Genomic DNA, 21,313 nt, shown 5'->3' with positions numbered 1-21,313 from the left:
ACAGTAACAGCTAATTTATAAGTAGAGCACTGAATTTCATTTCTGTGCTTCTTATCTCTGACCTCAGGTGAAGTGGAAGGTGATACATACATGATAAGAATTTTATATGTGATGTCATCTAATATTTGGGATGTAATATCAGACATTAGTCATACTTTTCTGCTTTTCTCTTTTAAAAATATAATTGGACTTTCTGTTTGCTTAACTAAAAAAGAAAGCATAATTACTATTAACACTATGATGTTAACTACCAAAAACATAAAATAAAATAAAATTGAATCGAATCTGTGAAATCCTCATTTAAGCAAAGAACCAGGGCTGTGAACATGGAGGCCAAATTGTTCTGGCTGGATCCGCTTATGTGGAAAATGTTAACTGAGGACAGGCTCAGTATGTTCAAATGTTTATTTGCTATTAAAGGGTTTTGGGATTCTTTTCTACTTCAGGGTCAGTGCGGCTTCGAGGTGGGAAACATGAGTTTGAAGGCACCGTGGAAATATATGCAAATGGAGCTTGGGGCACAGTCTGTGGCAGCCACTGGGATGATTCTGACGCCTCCGTCATTTGTCACCAGCTGCAGCTGGGGTGAGTTCTCGCAGCCTTGCCCACATCAAGCTGCTGATGTGGGAGCTTAAGGGAGGGCACCCATCACTGCCATGGAAAGATGATGCATGTTTTCCTTCCTTTGGTCTCATTTCCCTCATTGTCACTTTTCCCTAGAGTTATAAAGAAAGGGCCCTATGGGGGAAGGAATACTAACTGGGAAATAAACAAATGCTGAGTGGTCAGATGTTAAAAGCATCCTTTGGTCTATGTCTTTAAAAATCATCCCTTAGCCCTGGGAAGCCAGGAACATGATTCTGAGGATTGTCATTTCCCAGTAGCATCATCTGCATTTCACTGGCTACTTGTAGCCGTCCACAGCGTCCATCTTTTTTTTTTTTTTTTAAGATTTTATTTATTTATTTGAGAGAAATCACAAGTAGGCAGAGAGGCAGGCAGAGAGAAAGAGGGGGAAGCAGGCTCCCCGCGGAGCAGAGAGCCCAATGTGGGGCTCGATCCCAGGACCCCAGGATCATGACCTGAGCCCAAGGCAGAGGCTTAACCCACTGAGCCACCCAGGCGCCCCAGCTTCCATCTTTTTGTGCGGGAAGGAGGCGGAAGTCCACCTGAGCTCTCCTCCTGAGGTGGGAAGGGTGTGGTGTCCAGGCCTAGGGTTTCTGTGCCCAGGACGTCCTGCAGGAGGGGGCGGCCTCTGTCAGCGCCAGCAGTGCCCGCAGCGGCCCGTTGCTTCTCCTCGGCTCTCAGCGCTCTCTGTACACCGTCGGTGCTCACTACCTGCCACCAGCCCGGGCACCTTTGCGCCACGTGCCAGGGGGCTTCCTCCGGAGCGGAAGGCTCCATTTTGGAATGAAAGGTTTTGTTTTGTGGTTCTTATTCTGTTTTTGTATCTCATTTATTTTCTTTTCTTTTTTTGTAAATACACTTGCCAGATGTTTTTCTTGGCCTTTCTCACTAGAGATCTTTAGAAAGTATGGAAACTATCTTGTCATGAACAGGCAAGTCCAAAAGACTGAAAAAAGTTTTGCAGTTTACAAGTATTTTGGATTAATAATCAGTGAGCGGTAATATTTAATAGGAGGATAGAAACGATCAACTGCAGTCAGGTCAGTAAGAATTTTAATTTGTCTACTTCCTCTTGTCTTCCTGTTAGGAAGGTGGGCAGTGAATATTTAATAAAGACAAACCCTTCTGAAGGCTTTAGTTTTGTTCAGATTTTGATGCTGTTAGAGCAGCAAGTAGGCTTAATGTATTTAATTAATTAACAATTTTTAAAAATGGGTGTTGGTATAAGTCAGGATGAAAGAAGGAATAAGGCTATACAGCCTATAAAGTATTACGGTGTTTGGGAATGTTAATTATTGATTTGATTGATGAAGATTTTGTCTGGCAAATAGTGGTTGGCAGATGGATAGGACAAGAGCGTGTTGACTTGATGCTTTTTCTTTTGAGGGCCTAAATATGTAACAGATTTGTAGACTGGTGTCAGTGTCTTCCTTAAAATACACACTTATATGTGCTTTTATTAACCCTGAAAATCAGGGAACAATATGATTTCCTGTGGGAGTGACATAAAAAACCAACACACTATAGTGGAAATGTGGACTGCTGTATGGTTACTAGTCTTTTGGTTGATGAAGAAATATAAACTATCATTCTGCAAACAGAAACTTCAGATACACTGATCTGATTACTTATATCATCTCTTAGTTGTTCCTTTTTTTTTTTTTTTTTTTATAAGTAATCTCTACACCCAACGTGGGTCTCAAACTCCTGATCCAGAGATCAAGAGTCCCATGCTCTCTGACTGAGCCAGCCAGGCACCCCTTAGTAGTCCATTTTTATTTATTTTTTATTTTTTAGTAGTCCATTAAAAAAATATAATTAGATCAGAACAACTCAGAATTATTGTTGTTAAGACATGTTCCTATTTTGATATACCTGAAATGTTTACTGTTTGGTTGACGGTAGAAGCTACTGTATGGAAATAATTCTAGAGATTACTATGTTAATTAGATAAGCCTTTATCTTTTTAAAATTTAATATCAATTCATACATATCAGAGATTACTTATAAAATATGTAGATTAGAGAAGCTAAAAGCAGAGCCCATCTGCATGTTACCATTTCATTAATTGATTGCAAAGTCTTGCAAGTAAATACTATATATAAGGTTTTAAAAATTTTGTGAATGGGGGCGCCTGGGTGGCTCAGTGGGTTAAGCCGCTGCCTTCGGTTCAGGTCATGATCCCAGGTCCTGGGTTCGAGCCCCACATCGGGCTTTCTGCTCAGCAGGGAGCCTGCTTCCTCCTCTCTCTCTGCCTGCCTCTCTGCCTACTTGTGATTTCTCTCTGTCAAATAAATAAATAAAATCTTTAAAAAAAAAAATTTTGTGAATGGATTGCCTCTCCTGTGATTATCTTACTTATGTGTAGTAGTAATCATTCTGAAAACGCTAGCCTAGGGGCGCCTGGGCAGCTCAGTCAGTTAAGTGCCTGACTCTTGAACTCAAACTCAGGTCATGATCTCAGGGTCTGGAGATTGAGCCCTGAGTCCTGCTCCCTGTTCTTCGGGAAGTCTGCTTCTCCCTCTGCCCCGCCCCCTGCTTTGCTCTCTCTCCCCCTCTCTCTCAAATGAAAAACTAAAATCTTTAAAAAAGACAAAAAAAAAAAAAAAAAAGAAAGAAAGAAAAGAAAGAAAATGCTAGCCTAAAATGTTGGAGTAGGAAAACTGTCACGCATCCAGACCAGCCCTCTTTTTAGACATCAGAAGGCAGAGCTTATAGAAACTCACAGCTTAGAGCAATTTGCAGCCGAGTCCAGACTAGAATCCATGTCTCACTGAGCCACATGACACACTTCTTCCACAAAACCACCAGGCTTCTTTTTTAAATCTGTAGTATTTGCCCACATATATGTATTTTCCCCTAAAATCAGCTGTAGGTAGGAAAGGCACATGCATACCGTTATTTAAGACGATTAAAAAGATTGCCGTAGGTAATCAGTTCAAGTTCTGATCTGATGTTTTGATTTCCTTGAAACTTATGTAATCCATTGTGTTTTTTTTTTCCTCCCACATCTATCTTTATTGATTTCTTCCACTTAAAAAAAATCTAAATACTTTCACAAAAAATTTCACCTATGTTCGATAAACCTAACCTCGATCATTGTGTTTCCAGGCGAAAAGGAGTCGCAAAACAAACCCCATTTTCTGGACTGGGCCTTATTCCCATTTATTGGAACAATGTCCGTTGCCGAGGAGATGAAGAAAATATACTGCTTTGTGAAAAAGACATCTGGCAGGGTGGGGCGTGTCCTCAGAAGATGGCAGCTGCTGTCACGTGTAGCTTTTCCCAGGGTAAAAAACTCTCTTTTACTTTCATTGTGTTTTCAGCAAGATTCCAGATGATAAAATTGTCTTCGTTAAATCATTTCCTCAAAGAGTTTAAATATAGATATAAGCCTGAATCATCGTATTACGTAGTCAAATAGTCTTCAATAAGAGTGCGTATAACATTCTGAATTCCTTTTGACTTTCAAATGATATCTCACTCAACGTGTTTTCTATTTTATCTAATTTGCTTACAGAAATATTGCATATTGTACATGAAACGTTTATTTTGCTAATGGAAGGTCATGATAGAATCAAGATGGAAAATCGTCTTGGAACCCAGCAACTACAACAAAATATTTTCACTTTATAGGATAGATTATAACCGTGGTACCAGTGTTCTCCTTTGAGTTGTCAATAGCACATTCCATAATATGGATAACTGCCTCAGATAAAGGCTCCTTCTGAGCACTATATGCTAACCATGAGATGATGAACATGGTTTAGTACACATATATGCATACAGTCATATGAACATACGTGGCGGAGGGAACAGCTGCTTTTCATGATGGCTGATGGGTTTTCTGGAAAGCATGGTGTATTTTAATGTGTGACCAGAACCTGAAACTAGCACCCTGTCACAGTATCCCTTTTTGCATTCTCCTTGGAGATGGCAGTGTGGTCAGATATTCCAGGTCTTAAAAAGCTAGCAGCCAGCCCAGGGCATTGGTTTCTGCTGGAGTGCGAGAATCAGGAGAGGATGGGGCGCCTGGGTGGCTCAGTGGGTCAAGCCTCTGCCTTCGGCTCAGGTGGTGATCCTGGGCTCCTGCATCAGGCTCTCTGCTCGGCAGGGAGCCTGCTTCCCCCTCTCTCTCTGCCTGCCTCTCTGCCTACTTGTGATCTCTGTCAAATAAATAAATAAAATCTTTAAAAAAAAAAAGAATCAGGAGAGGAATGGAAACTCTCTCACCACAAAACACACAGAGCCTCAATTTAGAGTAATTGCTGTGAATTGTCTGGAAGAACCAACTGGAAGATAGGGTGCAGGTATGGGCTTTGAGAACCATTGTTCTTTTTTGAGTGGGCCGAATGCATGTTAAATCTTGATGTTTTGTAAATTTTTCCTCTTCTTCCTTTGATTCCCACTTTCGGGTAATGCTACTTTGGGAGGTAGATGTTTATGCATTGCTGCTTCAAGGATGATGGGATTTGGGTTCAACGGTGCATTACTTTTTGTAGATTATTGCTTGTACTCATGCTCTACCTGTTGGGTAAAATGTTTGACATTTTTCAAGTACTGAAGTAAATAAAATCTTGAAAACAATAATTATTTTTCTTTCAGGATTATCTTTCCACTTAAAAAATTCCTTTTGCTCTCATCATCTATTCACCTGTTTATACTCCAGTTGTGAAGATAAATTTAAGGTCATTCATAAGCATATATGAAAATGTGAGAGGTTGAGGTGAGATAAAAGGGAGAGAGAAAAAAGACCAAGTGAGAAAGTGAAAGGAAACAGCTTAGATCAGCAAACACTGAGTCTACTTTAAGGCATAGTAATAGACCTTTAATACATTTTTTTAGTTTGGAAATTACATTTAGTGCCCTGTCATTTAGTACTTGTTGTTTTTCCAACACTTACAAAGTAGGAAATTGTGTAGCAGTACTAGATATAGGAAATAGTAATTTAAATGAACATGTCTGGGAGTTTTATTTATCCATAAGTTAGCCATGAGTCAACTACCTCACCAAATGCTCTTTCAAATGATTTTTTGTGTGCTTGTTGGGAAGATGTGGGATGTTGATGAAATTTTGTCTTTGAAATTTTCTGTATTTTCACAATTACTTATACAGCCAGAAAAAGCCCACATGTTTTAAAATAAAACATGACACTAAAAAATATAAGGTAGTAGGCCATACAGTTCTGGGTTGTAGGTGATTTTAAATTTCCTCTTGAAAATTTTTGTTTTCCAGGGTACGTGAGTGGTTGAGTTGGTTAAATATCTGCCTTTGGGGGCGCCTGGGTGGCTCAGTGGGTTAAAGCCTCTGCCTTCAGCTCAGGTCATGATCCCAGGGTCTTGGGATCGAGCCCCACATCGGGCTCTCTGCTCAGTGGGGAGCCTGCTCCCCCCCCCGCCTGCCTCTCTGCCTACTTGTGATCTCTCTCTGTCAAAAAAATAAATAAAATCTTTAAAAAAGAAAGTGTCTGCCTTTGGCTCAGGTCATGATCCCTGGGATTGAGCTCTCTGCTTAGTGGGAGCCTGCTTCTCCTTCTCCCTCTGCAGCTCCCACTGCTTGTGCTCTCTCTCTCTCTCCATGTGTCAAATAAATAAAGTCTTAAAAAAAATTTTTTTTTCTGTTTTCTCCAATCTTACCATAGTGGGAGGGGAAGAGAGGCAGGGTAGAATATAATAATTTAAGAAACGAATACATTTTCCCATTGTTTCTTTCTATATTTTCCAAGCTTTTTAAAGGAAAAATAAACATAACATGCAAATATGTTTTTAGACCACTCAGCATCAGTTAATTATAAGAAGCTAATATATAATGCTGAGAACACTTATGTTTATTAAAACTATCTTTGTCCTTTTTACAAATTGTAAATACTAGTTGACTTATGTAAATAAGCTAAATTATGAAGATCAGAATATGAGTGTATGTTAATATTCACTAACCTGAATTTCTGATTCAAAATTCAGGTATGATGTTTGAATATAAATATAAATATCCCAATATCATTTACTGACAACTTCTTACACTGTGGGGGAATTAGAAGCGTATTTCATGTGGATAAATGGTTAGCATTTGGCAAAAGCTGCAATTAAATTTCTGAATAGGGGCTGAGCCTGTTCTGAAACTTTTACCCTATTACATCCTTTATTCCAGAAAAATTACACTGTCTTGCTATTTCCCAAACACATTCAACTTTGTGCTTCTGTACATTTGCTCATACTGTTCATTTTGCTGAACCGCACTTACCCTATCTCTGACTTCTGAAATCCCATCCATCCACTTTGGCCCTCTTCAGATACCAGCTCCTTCAGAAGGGATTCCAGGCTACCTCCAATGGTAAGCAAGCTCCCTTGCTTCTGAGCCCCCGCAGGGTCTTGATGATCTTCTCTGTGCTCATTTTGACCAGGTCCTTAGGTGGCAAACCTCCTGATGATAGGGTCTGTCTAGTGCTCCTTTAAATGCCCCTATGGGGCTGCCTGGGTGGCTCAGTGGGTTAAGCCTCTGCCTTCAGCTCAGGTTGTGATCTCAGGGTCCTGGGATCGAGTCCTGCATTGGGCTCTCTGCTGGGCAGGGAGCCTGCTTCCTCCTCCCTCTCTCTCTCTGCTTGCCTCTCTGCCTGCTTGTGATCTCTCTCTGTCAAACAAAAAATCTTAAAAAAAAAATGCCCCTGTGGTGCCTAGTATCTATTAAACAGAATTGAGTGAATGAATATTGCTAAGTATTTTTTCTTGTTTGGAATATTCTTTCTAGGCTTCTGGCTGTCACTTATCAGTCCAGTCAGTCAACAAATATCTATTAAATGCCTTCTGTATGCTGGGTACCTAAGATACACAGGTGAAAGAGAAAGGCACGGTCTCTGTCCTGAGTTCTAGCTGTTAAGAGGTAGACAACGTGGAAATCAATGAATCAATGACAGTCTTAGATAAAATAAATATTTGGAAGACAATGTAGTAGAAAGTAACTTTGTGTGCTGTGTTGGTTAGGAAGACCAACTTAAGAGGGGAGTCCTCTTAAACAAAGGGCAATTCAGGGTTGAGAACTGAATGATGAGAGTGATGAAGCCAGGGGAATATCTGCGGGAACACTTTTCAAGTAGAAGGAACCGGAAGCGTACAAACCCTATGGTGGGAAACAACCTTGACTGTTTAAGGGACAGAAGGAAGAGGGGTCGTAGGTATAGCCTGGTGAAGGAGGCCAGGTGTAGAGAGGGATGTTCAGGACACTAACAAGGGCTAGCTCAGGGCACTGTGGACCGTAATAAGGAGTTTGCAATGGGAAGCCTTTGGTAGTTCTTAGAAAATGAATATGAGCCGATTCATACCCAAGTGAATTCTCCAATCTTGTTTTTTGTAGGTATTGTCCATGATGTTCACTACCTTGTTATAATGAGTTAGATGTTAACTTGATTTCTACAAATACAAAAATATTTCTGTACTGAAGACAAGGATGTTACAGACATAAGTGCCATTTTTAAGGATTACACGTTGGTAATGCTCAAGTTACTGTGCATAAAAAAATTAGTGTCCCCACTATAATACCATAAAAATCAAATGTGTTTCCAATAAACTATAGTTTTGAGTGTGTCTTTTCTGGCTTCTGAGGTTGTTGGGAGGAAAATTGAATTTGGACTACTTCCTCTTAGGAGCTATTTGTATGGATGTAATTCAGTTTGGAGTATTTTTTGAAATAATTTTTATTGAACACTTTTTTTTTTAAAGATTTTTTTATTTATTTATGACAGAGAGAGAGATCACAAGTAGGCAGAGAGGCAGGCAGAGAGAGAGGAGGAAGCAGACTCCCCCTGAGCAGAGAGCCCGATGTGGGGCTCGATCCCAGGACCCTGAGATCATGACCCCAGCCGAAGGCAGCGGCTTAATCCACTGAGCCACCCAGGCGCCCCGAACACTTTTTTTTTTATTATTATTATTTTTTTTTAAAAATTTTTTTTTTATTTATTTGACAGACAGATCACAAGTAGGCAGAGAGGCAGGCAGAGAGAGACAGGAGGAGGCAGGCTCCCTGCAGAGCAGAGTGCCCGATGCGGGACTCGATCCCAAGACCCTGAGATCATGACCTGAGCCGAAGGCAGAGGCTTTAACCACTGAGCCACCCAGGCGCCCCCTTTTTTTTTTTTATTATTAAGTAAACTCTACCCCCAACGTAAGGTTCTGACTACTCACAACCCGGAGATCAAGAGTTGTACGCTATACTGATTGAGCCAGCCAGGCACCCCCAATTTGGAGTATTTTAATTGGTCAAGAATACTGTAATACATACTAGATGTGTGTGTGTGTGTATGTGCAAATCCCTGAGGTGGTTTAATAAATATGACTTAATTATTGAGAATGGCAAACAAATAGAATATATCTAATCTCATAATTCAGTGCAAATGTGTAGGTGTAATTTGTTTCTAATTTCACCCGGCACAGGCCCGACATTCCCCGCCATACGCCTCGTGGGTGGGAGCAGCGTGCGGGAAGGCCGAGTGGAAATCTACCATGCTGGTCATTGGGGGACTGTCTGTGATGACCAGTGGGATGAAGCAGACGCAGAGGTGATCTGCAGGCAGCTGGGCCTGAGGTTTGTTTTTATTCTTACTTCGTTTAAATTTTGGAATCTCTTCTTCCCACACCCAGAGGCAGGTGGCTGTGTGTTTAAATTGTACAGTTCCTCAAACAAATAGAAAAAGCCACCTTGCGATCTTTGCGCTAGCTTGTAGGCTCCCTGAAGAGAATTTATGTGTACCTATAGGTCCAGCCTGTTTGTATCTGAATTCAATTGCTTTTATATCTCTGAGAATGTCACCCTTTTACTTCTTTTCATTATTTGCATTTATATTATTCCCAGGTAATCACCAGCACTGTCGGTAGCAAAGACTTACTGAAGTCATCTGCTGTTAGGGTTTAACTGAAGTTCACCTTCTGTCTCCAAGTATTATCTTAACTTTTGACTTTGCTTTCTGATTTGTTAGGTATGTGCTTAGAAGAGAAGATGTTTATTAATGTGCAAAGGAAATAATTCCCATGTAGGATGTGGAAATGAAGCATGTGTAATAAAAACAGCGGTATGAAAATGAACATTTCATGTTGTCCTAAGTCCTATTCTGAAATAGTATGCTGTAATTTTGGTTTTTAATCCCTTTCTTTAGTGATTCTGAACATTGGTATAACACACCTAAAAGTTTCTCTAAAATCATATTAGGAGATTGGAGTGCCTGGCTAGCTCAGTTGGTTGAGTGTCTAACTCCTGATTTTGGCTCAGGTCATGATCTCAGGGTCGTGAGATGAAGCCCCTCCGTGGGCCTGTGCTAAGCGTGGAGTCTGCTTGAGATTGCCCCTCTCTCTGCCCCTCCCCCCTCTGGCCCCACAGTCTCTCTGTAAAATAGATACATAAATCTTAAAAAAACAAGATAAAATTAGGGGATCTTTTCGAAGTTGATATTTTACTTTAAATTTGTAAATTTCTTCCTTTAGCTTTTTGCAGGTGGTGGTGATGGGGCGGCCTCTTTAGATCAAAGCTTACTGTTCACGTATCAGTTTCTTTTCAATTAAGCATAATCCTTGACACTGAAGCATGATTTTTGAACCTTACACCATTTTATACTTATTTGTTTTGTGATTGTTTTTGCAACTGCCCCCCCTTTCAAAACTCTGTATTTATAATGAAGCAATTTAAAGTAAAATATTGACATTTTAACATTCTATCTCTAAATACTTCAGTATGTGTCTCTTAAAAATAAGAACATGGTGCTACATGGCCAAATTAACATTATCACAACTAATATCATAGGTAATTACCACTTTTTTTAGAGAGAGAGATAGTGTGTGTGTGTGTATGTGCAAGTGGTGAGGGAGGGGCAGTGGGTGAGAAAGAGAATCTTAAACAGATGTCACACCCAGTGTGGAGTCCTACTTGGAGCTGGATATCACGACCTCGAGATCATGACCTGTTAAGAAATCAGATGCTTAATTGAATGAGCCACCGAGGCGCCCCATTGGTGATCATTCTTAACATTTCCTTTTTTTTTTTTTTAATTTTTTTTTTAAGATTTTATTTATTTATCAGAGAGAGAGAGAGAGGGAGAGAGAGCGAGCACAGGCAGACAGAATGGCAGGCAGAGGGAGAAGCAGGCTCCCTGCAGAGCAAGGAGCCCGATGTGGGACTCGATCCCAGGACACCGGGATCATGACCTGAGCTGAAGGCAGCTGCTTAACCAACTGAGCCACCCAGGCGTCCCGCATTCTTAACATTTTCTAATACCCCAACACAATGAGTTTCCTGTAGTGGCCCCCACAGTGTCCTTGGCAGATGGACTGTCTTAAGCAGAATTTAGTCCAGGATCATGCAGTGCATCTGGATGTTGTGTACCTGAAGTCTCTTTTGAATCTAGAACAGCCTCTTGTTATTCATGACACTGACTTGTGGAAGAGAGAGACATTCGTTCTTGAGAATGTCCTTTCCTCCTGGATTTGTCTTATTTCTTCCTACTGGTGTCATTTAGTTTACTCCTCTGGCTCTTTTAATTCCTGACATTGGAGGCTAGATCCAAATGTCTGATTAGATCAAAGCAGGTATTTTGGCCAGGATTTATCACAGGTGATGTGTCTTGGGGTCTTCCCACTTATGGGGCGAAGCTTGAGCACTGGGTTAAGTTGGCATTAACCTGATCCTTCACTGTCAAGTTACATTTCCTCCGTAACTGATTCTGCGACCTAATGGCTATTTCAGAGTTCAGGTATAGGACAGGATCTGCGTGGCAAATCTTGTGTCTCTGGAGCTTATAATTATCAGTGGTGTGAAGTTACCATTATGATCGTTTTCTTTGGGTGGGTTAGAAATAAGGCCAACCAGTTCCTTTTGAGAAAAATTCTTATTAAGCATTCATTTTGAGACTAGATTTTCAAAATGTTCTGAGGGGTTATCGATTTCAATACTAATCTTCCTCAAATTTCCAGGTGTTGCTGTTAGAATGAACACAGCATAAAGTTATCATGTGCCCTGTACTCAGAACAACCTGGATCTCTGTCCTACTTCTGGAGATGAGAAAAGTTACAGAGTATCTCTTCATCCAATTCCCCCATCTATAACGTATTTCTTGACATATAGGGACTGTTGTCTAACCCAGGTTCTAGAACAGTTAGCACACATAATAAGTATATAATACACATTGGCTCTCAAGGTCAGTCAAATGAGGGACTGTTATAGTTGAAAGATGTTTTTAACATTCAAAATAAACTGAGTATTTGGTGGTAAATTATCCAACACTAGTTCTCTATTCAGAACTTCCATTTAGTTAGCTCTATCTATGAATTTCATATTTTTAAAACATTCTAGTGTGTGTATATGCATATTTACTGGTGATCAATTATGTGGTGCTAATTGATTTTAATGTTAGTTACTAAGAAACCTATGTCTTTGCCAAAAATATTAAGAACTTGAAGGGTGGATCGCATCTCGGCCTTTTGGCTAAGATCAAGTGAAGAACTTGAAGGGTGGAGTAATAGTGTATTTAACGTTACTAACTGCTGTATGGATTACTCTAAACTTAAGCTGTAAGGCATTTTTTAATATTAATATATTTCTGTGGGGGAAAACGCAGGTTTGCATAGAAAATTTAGAGTATCCTGGAGATACACTGTGAATATTGATTATGTTTATAATTATAGAAGTGATTCTAAAAATTTGTTGTAATGTGAAATTTTCTTGAGAGCCAAAGATTTCTTTCACTTAAACAGTTCTTAAACATAGACCATGTGTTTTTGTTTTTTTTTTATATTTATTTATTTGACAGGCAGAGATGACAAGTAGGCAGAGAGGCAGGCAGAGAGAGAGGAGGAAGCAGGCTCCCTGCTGAGCAGAGAGCCCAATGCTGATGGGGGCTTGATCCCAAGACCCTGGGATTATGACCTGAACCGAAGGCAGAGAGGCTTGACGCACTGAGCCACCCAAGCGCCCTGAACATGGACCATGTTGACAAACAATAGTTTATTACAGAGAAAGGATATAGAGATGGAATCACCAGGAAGACTATATTAATGTCGAAAGCATGCGAAGGCCAAGTATTTACATCTTTCTCGAGCATTAGCTTATTGCTATCTTTTGTGTGAGGAAATTCATGTTTGGAAAAGTAATTGAAAGGAAAAATACCTGCAGATATACAAGGCGGCAAAAGTCCTCCACAAGCCTACGCAGCAACCAATGATTCAGCTTGGTAGACTTTGTTTTTATTGTCAGCACTCTGATGATCTGAGCTGATATTGTTTGTTTTTGCCTTTCTTTCACTTGGTTTTATAGTTCTTTCCTAAGTTTGCATTAAAGCAATATTCTGCACCTGCTCCTCCTTTATAATTTGTTTGCTTATTTAGTGGCACAGCACTTTCAGATGAAATAGTTTTTAGTGGCACATGGTTGATAACAGCATAATTTTGTTGCTTGTCTGGATTTATGATTTTTTTTCCTAAGCAGATTTCATGTCTTTATTTGTTTCTTGAATTTCCAAAGGGAAACGACATCATGCCTCCCTGGAGTGGTGGTTACAGTTTCTTCGTGAGATGCTGTTTGTTGGCTTTCATCTTTTAATGGTGTCTGTGGATTTTGGTAGCTGGCAAGCTTCCTAAACACAAAAGAAATGACTGTATTTTTGATAGTTATAATTTGAGTAACCCAGAACTTGGAGAAAGATTAGGAGCAGGAAATGAAGCAGCCAGACGTTAGAAAATTGTCTTGAGAATGTGCATGTACACAGCAAAGTTTCAGGTAGAAATATTTTATTTATTTTTATTTAATTTCAATTAGCCAACATACAGAACATCATTAGTTTCAGATGTAGAGTTCAGTAATTCATCAGTTGCATGTAACACCCAGTGCTCATCACATCAGGTGCCCTCCTTAAGGCCCATCACCCAATTGCCCATCCCTCCACCCACCTACCCTCCAAAACCCTGTTTCTTTCTTATAGTTAAGAGTCTCTTATGGTTTATCTCCCTCTCTGATTTCTTCCCATTCCATTTTTAACTCCTTTCTGCTATGATCGTCTGTACACTTATATTCCTCGTATGAGTGAATCCATATGATAATTGTCTGTCTTTCTTGCTCAGCATAATAACCATGTTCTAACCATGTCATTATAAAGGATAAGATTTCATCTCTTCTGATGGCTGAGTAGTCTTCCATTGTGTGTGTGTGTGTGTGTGTGTGTGTGTGTGTGTATACCACATCTTTTATCCATTCATTTGTTGATGGACATCTAGGCTCTTTCCACAGTTTGGCTATTGTGGACATTGTTGCTATGAACATTGGAGTGCATGTGCCCCTTTGGATCACTACGTCTGTATCTCTGGGGTAAATTCCTAGTAGTGCAATTACTGGGTTGTAGGGTAGCTCTATTTTTAGCTTCTTGAAGAACCTCCATACTGTTTTCCAGAGTGGCTGTACCAGCTTGCATTCCAGGTGGAGACATTTTAATCAGAGTTCCTTTTGTGCAGTTAAAGACTTTTCCCATGTCTTTCAAAACTCTTAAAAACATAGTTTAGAACTATGACATCATATTTTATTGTGTGGCTATGCCATAACTTACATAGGAATTTAAAAAATTGTAAACACATCTTTCTTAGTTTTTTTTTTTTGGCTATAAAATTATACAAAACTACTTTATTGAGTGGTTAGAATAAAAATGTGATACAGATTGCTTTTTAAAAAATACTTCTTTGCTTTTTTATCTTACTGTTTATTATTTTTTTTGTATTTTTTTTTAAATTTTATTTTTTATAAACATATATTTTTATCCCCAGGGGTACAGGTCTGTGAATCACCAGGTTTACACACTTCACAGCACTCACCATAGCACATACCCTCCCCAATATCCATAACCCCACCCCCCCAACCCCCCTCCCCCCATCAACCCTCAGTTTGTTTTGTGAGATTAAGAGTCACTTATGGTTTGTCTCCCTCCCAATCCCATCTTGTTTCATTTATTCTTCTCCTACCCCCTTAACCCCCCATGTTGCATCTCCTCTCCCTCATATCAGGGAGATCATATGATAGTTGTCTTTCTCCGATTGACTTATTTTGCTAAGTATGATACCCTCTAGTTCCTTCCACGTCATCGCAAATGGCAAGATTTCATTTCTTTTGATGGCTGCATAGTATTCCATTGTGTATATATACCACATCTTTTATCCATTCATTTGTTGATGGACATCTAGGCTCTTTCCACAGTTTGGCTATTGTGGACATTGTTGCTATGAACATTGGAGTGCATGTGCCCCTTTGGATCACTACGTCTGTATCTCTGGGGTAAATTCCTAGTAGTGCAATTACTGGGTTGTAGGGTAGCTCTATTTTTAGCTTCTTGAAGAACCTCCATACTGTTTTCCAGAGTGGCTGTACCAGCTTGCATTCCAGGTGGAGACATTTTAATCAGAGTTCCTTTTGTGCAGTTAAAGACTTTTCCCATGTCTTTCAAAACTCTTAAAAACATAGTTTAGAACTATGACATCATATTTTATTGTGTGGCTATGCCATAACTTACATAGGAATTTAAAAAATTGTAAACACATCTTTCTTAGTTTTTTTTTTTTTGGCTATAAAATTATACAAAACTACTTTATTGAGTGGTTAGAATAAAAATGTGATACAGATTGCTTTTTAAAAAATACTTCTTTACTTTTTTATCTTACTGTTTATTGTCTCCCTCCCAATCTCATCTTGTTTCATTTATTCTTCTCCTACCCCCTTAACCCCCCATGTTGCATCTCCTCTCCCTCATATCAGGGAGATCATATGATAGTTGTCTTTCTCCGATTGACTTATTTTGCTAAGTATGATACCCTCTAGTTCCTTCCACGTCATCGCAAATGGCAAGATTTCATTTCTTTTGATGGCTGCATAGTATTCCATTGTGTATATATACCACATCTTCTTTATCCATTCATCTGTTGATGGACATCTAGGTTCTTTCCATAGTTTGGCTATTGTGGACATTGCTGCTATAAACATTCGGGTGCACGTGCCCCTTCGGATCACTACGTTTGTATCTTTGGGGTAAATACCCAGCAGTGCAATTGCTGGGTCATAGGGTAGTTCTAATAAATTTTTTTTTTGTATTTTATAGATTTTTATCCTAAAGGGAACCTGGAGACCTTGTGTAAAAGGGGGAAATCAGGCCTAAAGTCATACTGTTAAGTGAGAACCAAAATCCTCTTTTTTTTTTTTAAGTAGACTCTATGGCCAGCATGGAGTCCAGCACAGGGCTTGCACTCACAACCCTGAGGATCGAGACCTGATCTGATATCAAAATGAGATCAAGAGTCGGTCGCTCAACCAACCGAGCCACCCAGGCACCCCAACAACCAGAATCTTGAGATTTCCCAGTGTAGAATTTTTTTTTTTTCATGTTACACTATTTGCCAAATAGCCAGGGGTTAATAAGAATAAATACAAATATAGGGCTGAGAGAAATAGAGAAGTCAAGAGATAAAAGTTCACTGTAGGGAGAAAATGCTGATAGACTGTATTTGAGGTTCCCCGCCCCCCCCTTAAAATGCCCCCCTGAGGCTTTATATAGCAAAGTGCTTCAGAGTTAGCTGTATAGCCAGACAAGCTTCACCAGCAGTGGTGGTGTAATGCTGGGCAAATTATCTAATTTCTGGGCCTCTGTTTCCTCTTCTGTAAATTGGGGATCAGAATATGGGGTTGTAGGGAGGATTAAATGAGTTAATACACATAAACCTGGTAGACCAGTGCTGGCCTACAGTAAGCATTCCGTGTGCATCCAGTATCACACTACTGGAAATGCAGGGGATTGTTCTCCAGAGAGAAATCTAGGATATTGATCATTAACAATGAATTTTTTCATTCATAAGTTGTGTCACACACTGATATTTGTAGTTAAAGGACCAATCTTTATAACCTAACAAACAATTACCTTGCACAATAGAATTGCCTAGCTATATTCCGTGTCTGTTCAAAGTAGTAATTTAGTCTGGTGCTTGAATTAGTCAGATGATGCTATTTATTTGGGCTTTTACCATGAACACAAACTTTATACAAATACAATCAGAGTCGTCAAATAGGTTTAAGAATGTTTTGGATGAGGATCAGACATAGAATCAATTCAGTGTTTATTGGGCATTGCTGTTATAGATGTAGGTCAAATAGACTTACAGAAAATCACTTAATAAATCAGTGTATTATTTCAGAGCACCCCTATTCCACAAATTTATTTTGTGGCTAGAGAGTAAGAAAATGGGCAATACTGGGACTTTATTACAAACGAACTGCCAGGGAGGGTGGGGGAATGATTTTCATAAATGAGGGACAATGAACACATAACTGTTGAATTCACATGACATTTTTTTGACTTTAACAATCCATGAGGTTGGCTTTTGTTTTTGTTTTTTTGAGAGGTGGGGAAGGGCAGAGAAATGATGAGTGATTACCTTAAGCTGGGCGTGGAGCCTGATGTGGGACTCCATCTCAGGACCTTGAGATCGTGACCTGAGCTGAAACCAAGAGTCAGACACTCAACCAACTGAGCCACCCAGGCACACCAACAATCTTTGAGTTTTATGTTGCTTTCCTTAATATCACAGAATTTCTTTAAAGGCAGAGTCATGAGTTTCTTTGGTATCCCCTGAAAGCCAGCGCAGTCCAGGGCACTGGGAAATACTAGTGGCTGAAGGAATGTGTGTATAAGTATCTTCTTAATTTTAATAAGAAAGTGAGCCAGAAAACCTGGTTTGTGTTGCATCATAGTTTCCTAGTTAACATTTTTGTTGTTGTTGTGATTAGTTCTGTTTTTTTCTGATTAGTTTGTTTCAATTAAACACTTTTGTGATCATTAAAATGTTTATAAACAGTGGGAAATATGGAAACCTATAAGAAAGATCATAAAACACCCAAGTAGTGTCTTAAGAGTGTATTTTAACATAGATGACTTTTCTCAGAGTCATGATTATGGGGCTGTTGCTCTCCCATCTTGTGTTCTCCGTTAAGGAAGGGCACAGTTCAGAGGCAATTAATCAGGCTTTTTGCTTTTTCCTAGGACTTCTATCACATGATCTTTAACATATTTGGAATATGGTATATATCAGTTACTCTGCCCAGCCAATCCTGAGTCACTCCCAGCTAATCATTATTTTAGGGTGTTTTTTGGGGGGAGAAGGCAGGGGAGGGGCGTGTTGGGTAATAAAAGGTCTTTAGTTTGAAAACTTTTAACCTAAATATTGTACAAAAAAAGATACTAATCTTTTAAATCTCTAAAAATATGTTAGCTTAGAATGTATTTTTGCTGTGTTAATTTGACCTTTGTAACATTCAGCATCTTATATGCTCAGTGGCCATCGATATTTCTTCTGTGAATAGCCTCATTGTCTCCATGCCCCTATTTTTTAAAAATGTTTTGTTGTTTTGTCTTTCATTATAATGTAATTATAACATTATTATTAATTTTTAGGAGGATTTTTTTATTGCTGTCACATATTACAAATATTTCTTCCTGCCTGTTGGTTTGCCTTTTGACTCTGATTATGGTATATTTTGCTATACAGGAGTTTAAATTTATATGTGGTTAAATTAAACTTTTTTAGTTTTTTCTGACTTCTGCATATCTTACCTTGCTCAGGAAATCCTCTTTGTCGCAAGGTGGTATTATTCTTGTACTATGTTCTTTATTTTATTTCAATAACTTCTTTTTTTTTTTTTAAAGATTTTATTTATTTATTTGACAGAGAGAAATCACAAGTAGGCAGAGAGGCAGGCAGAGAGAGAGGAGGAAGCAGGCTCCCCGCTGAGGAGAAAGCCCGATGCGGGGTTTGAACCCAGGACCTGGGATCATGACCTGAGCCGAAGGCAGCGGCTTAACCCACTGAGCCACCCAGGCGCCCCTATTTCAATAACTTCTTAACCCTCCCTTCTCAGCCCCTTCCCTCTTTGCTTCCTTCTTTCCATCTTTCCTTCCTTCCTTCCTTCCTTCCTTCCTTCCAGTATTTAGACCTTTAAACCATCTGGAATTTATTGTTTGTTTCTGTTATGAGTTTGGGATCAAATTTTATATTCTCCCATATTCCTTATACCACTTAATCCTGGCTCAGTGAATTGTACCCATTGAAATGTTCTTCCATAGGATCTTTTTCTTTCCTGGCATTTATCCCAGGGCAAAGAGCCAAGAAGACTGTTAATCGGCCTTTCTCCAAAGCTTTCCCTCCTGGCTTCCCCATGACCTTCCTCTGTCTCCCTCTCCTCTGTTAAGCAACTTTCAGTATTCTCTAAGTCAGCTTCCATACTTGCTTTCATTAATCTCTTTCCTTTAGAGCAAAGGTCACCAAACTTTTTCTGTAAAGGGCCAGATAGTAAGTACTTTGGACTTTGCAACCACTTAACTGTGCCTTTGTGGTGCAAAAGCGGCCACAGCCCCTAAGCTGGGAATGAGTGAGGCTTTGTTCCAATCCAGCCTTATTTCTGGACAGCGAAATTTGAATTTCATAGGATTTACCTTGGTCAAAAATTACATTCTTGATTTTGACTTTTCCCCCTACCATTTAGAAAATGTAAAAGCCTCTCTTTCAGCATGGGCCGTGTAACCACAGGAGGTATGCTGAATTTATCCCTTGGGTTGTGGTTCACTCTTCTCCACTCAGGAGCCACCAACAAGGGCTCTTTGCTCCTGTCCTGGATTTTCCCTTCTTCCAAAGGTGTGGCAGGTCTCAGGAACGCAACTGCAAGCACTTCACTTCTGGTTTGAACTGAGCTTAGTAAATACACGGTACATTTCAGTTTTCAGGCTTCCAAATTCCGGAACTAAGTCCCAATATACACATGACTTCAGAGTTTTATTTCAGTGGGTATCACGTTCCCTTGTTCAGTTTGGTTTGAATGTTGTATTGAGAATATTGTCTTTTGGAAGGGGATATTTATTCTACTAGGGGCAACTTAAAACATGTTAATTTATTCACAGCCTTATAGACTACTTTTGCAAGATCATTTTGGTACAGAATATGCTTTTCTGGGAGCGTAAGTGCTATCTTTAGAAAAAAAAAATTGCATTGGCCACTACAATTGTTTTTGGTAAAATGCCTATGTGCACTGAAACCCTTGAAATTGTTGGCCTCCGAGGATCTGTGTCTCTGCCACAGGAATCCCAAGTTGAGTGATGCAACTCATAGCTTAATGATCTTTTGGGCCATCATCTCATAATCCTTAATAAAAAACAACACAGATCTGTTGGGTATTTTATAGGTTACTACATTACTCCCATAAGTATATTCTTTAAAAAATGATTTAAAAAAAATAAATGAATAAAACGTATTTACAACCTTAAATCCAGAACATGTTGAGATTTTCACTGATTCTCCCTTTCCCATCATTCCACTGACTCTACCTTGGGGAGCGGAGAGAACAAAAGCTATATGATGTCTGTTTAAACTAAATGCAGAATGGTTTTAGATCAGTCGCTTAGCAGTGAAAAATATGCCCTTCATCAGTTGTGGGGGGAAGCTCCTGATAGTGCCAGAGGGAAAAGGAACCAATGTTTATTGAGTTCTTACTTTGCATCAGTTTAATTCTTATAACCCTCCGAGGGAGCGATTATCATCCCTGTGTTCAAAAGAAGCATTTTGTGCTTGGAAGGTTTTTATAACTTCCCCAGGGCAGTTTCGCTTGTTAAAGATAGAGCCCAGATTTGAGCCTGAGGGCCTGTTTCCAGATCTTTTCTTCCTCAAAGATTCTCCTTGGAAAGAATAAGCTTTTTGACATGACCAGTAATATATGAACACTTATATATATGTCCACTACACTCTTCTTTGGGGACACAGATACACATTGAAACAACTGGAAACTTCATTTAAAAAATCCTATTAATTGGGGCGCCTGGGTGGCTCAGTGGGTTAAGCCGCTGCCTTCGGCTCAGGTCATGATCTCAGGGTCCTGGAATCGAGTCCCGCATCGGGCTCTCTGCTCGACAGGGAGCCTGCTTCCCTCTCTCTCTCTCTCTCTCTCTGCCTGCCTGCCTCTCTGTCTACTTGTGATCTCTCTCTGTCAAATAAATAATAAATAAAATCTTTAAAAAAAAATCCTATTAATTGAGCATTGATTCCTTCTTTCTGGAAGAGTAGAAATGGCTTTTTTGTTCTGTCATTTTTCCCTTGTAAGCAAGTTCACTCATAAAATTATTTGATAATATCATTTACGTTAGGATTTTTTTTCTTTCAAATTTGTCTGATTTACACTAGATATTAATCTTTAATATTTGTTTGAGCAGACTTCTCAGAGTCCCCGGTATTACAGATATCAGATAGTGATTTAAGTGTGAGGATTCCAAATGTAAAAATTTTAACTCCAGGAAAATATCCTGCATAAGCTACCCTATTTTTCTTCTCCTTCCTTCTTCACACCTTCTTATAAACATTTCCTTTATTCTTCCTCTTACAAACTCTGAATTTTATTTTTTTAATTATATATATATATTTTTGATTTTTATTTATTTATTTGACAGAGATTACAAGTAGGCAGAGAGGCAGGCAGAGAGAGGGGAGGAAGTAGGCTCCCTGCTGAGCAGAGAGCCCCATGCAGGGCTCGATCCCAGGACCCTGAGATCATGACCAGAGCTGAAGGCAGAGGCTTAACCCACTGAGCCACCCAGGCGCCCCCAAACTCTGAATTTTAAACAGAAAGTGGCTCAGGTGATAAAGGAATG

General features: G+C 39.4%; 1 protein-coding gene across 2 annotated transcripts in view; it reads left to right on the top strand.

Moving 5' to 3' along the window:
* Nucleotides 1-21,313, top strand: part of PRSS12 (serine protease 12) — a 77,640-nt gene that overhangs the window by 13,553 nt on the left and 42,774 nt on the right. For both annotated transcript variants that reach the window (XM_047718313.1, XM_047718312.1), the window contains exons 2-4: nucleotides 447-585; nucleotides 3,739-3,917; nucleotides 9,051-9,201. In XM_047718313.1, the coding sequence (XP_047574269.1) occupies nucleotides 447-585; nucleotides 3,739-3,917; nucleotides 9,051-9,201 (469 nt within the window). The remainder of the gene's footprint in view (nucleotides 1-446; nucleotides 586-3,738; nucleotides 3,918-9,050; nucleotides 9,202-21,313) is intronic.

This window comes from Lutra lutra, chromosome 2 (assembly GCF_902655055.1).
Source record: "Lutra lutra chromosome 2, mLutLut1.2, whole genome shotgun sequence".
Taxonomy (NCBI): domain Eukaryota; kingdom Metazoa; phylum Chordata; class Mammalia; order Carnivora; family Mustelidae; genus Lutra; species Lutra lutra.
The sequence above is the reverse complement of the archived record's forward strand: the minus strand, read 5'-3'. Positions and strand labels throughout refer to the sequence as shown.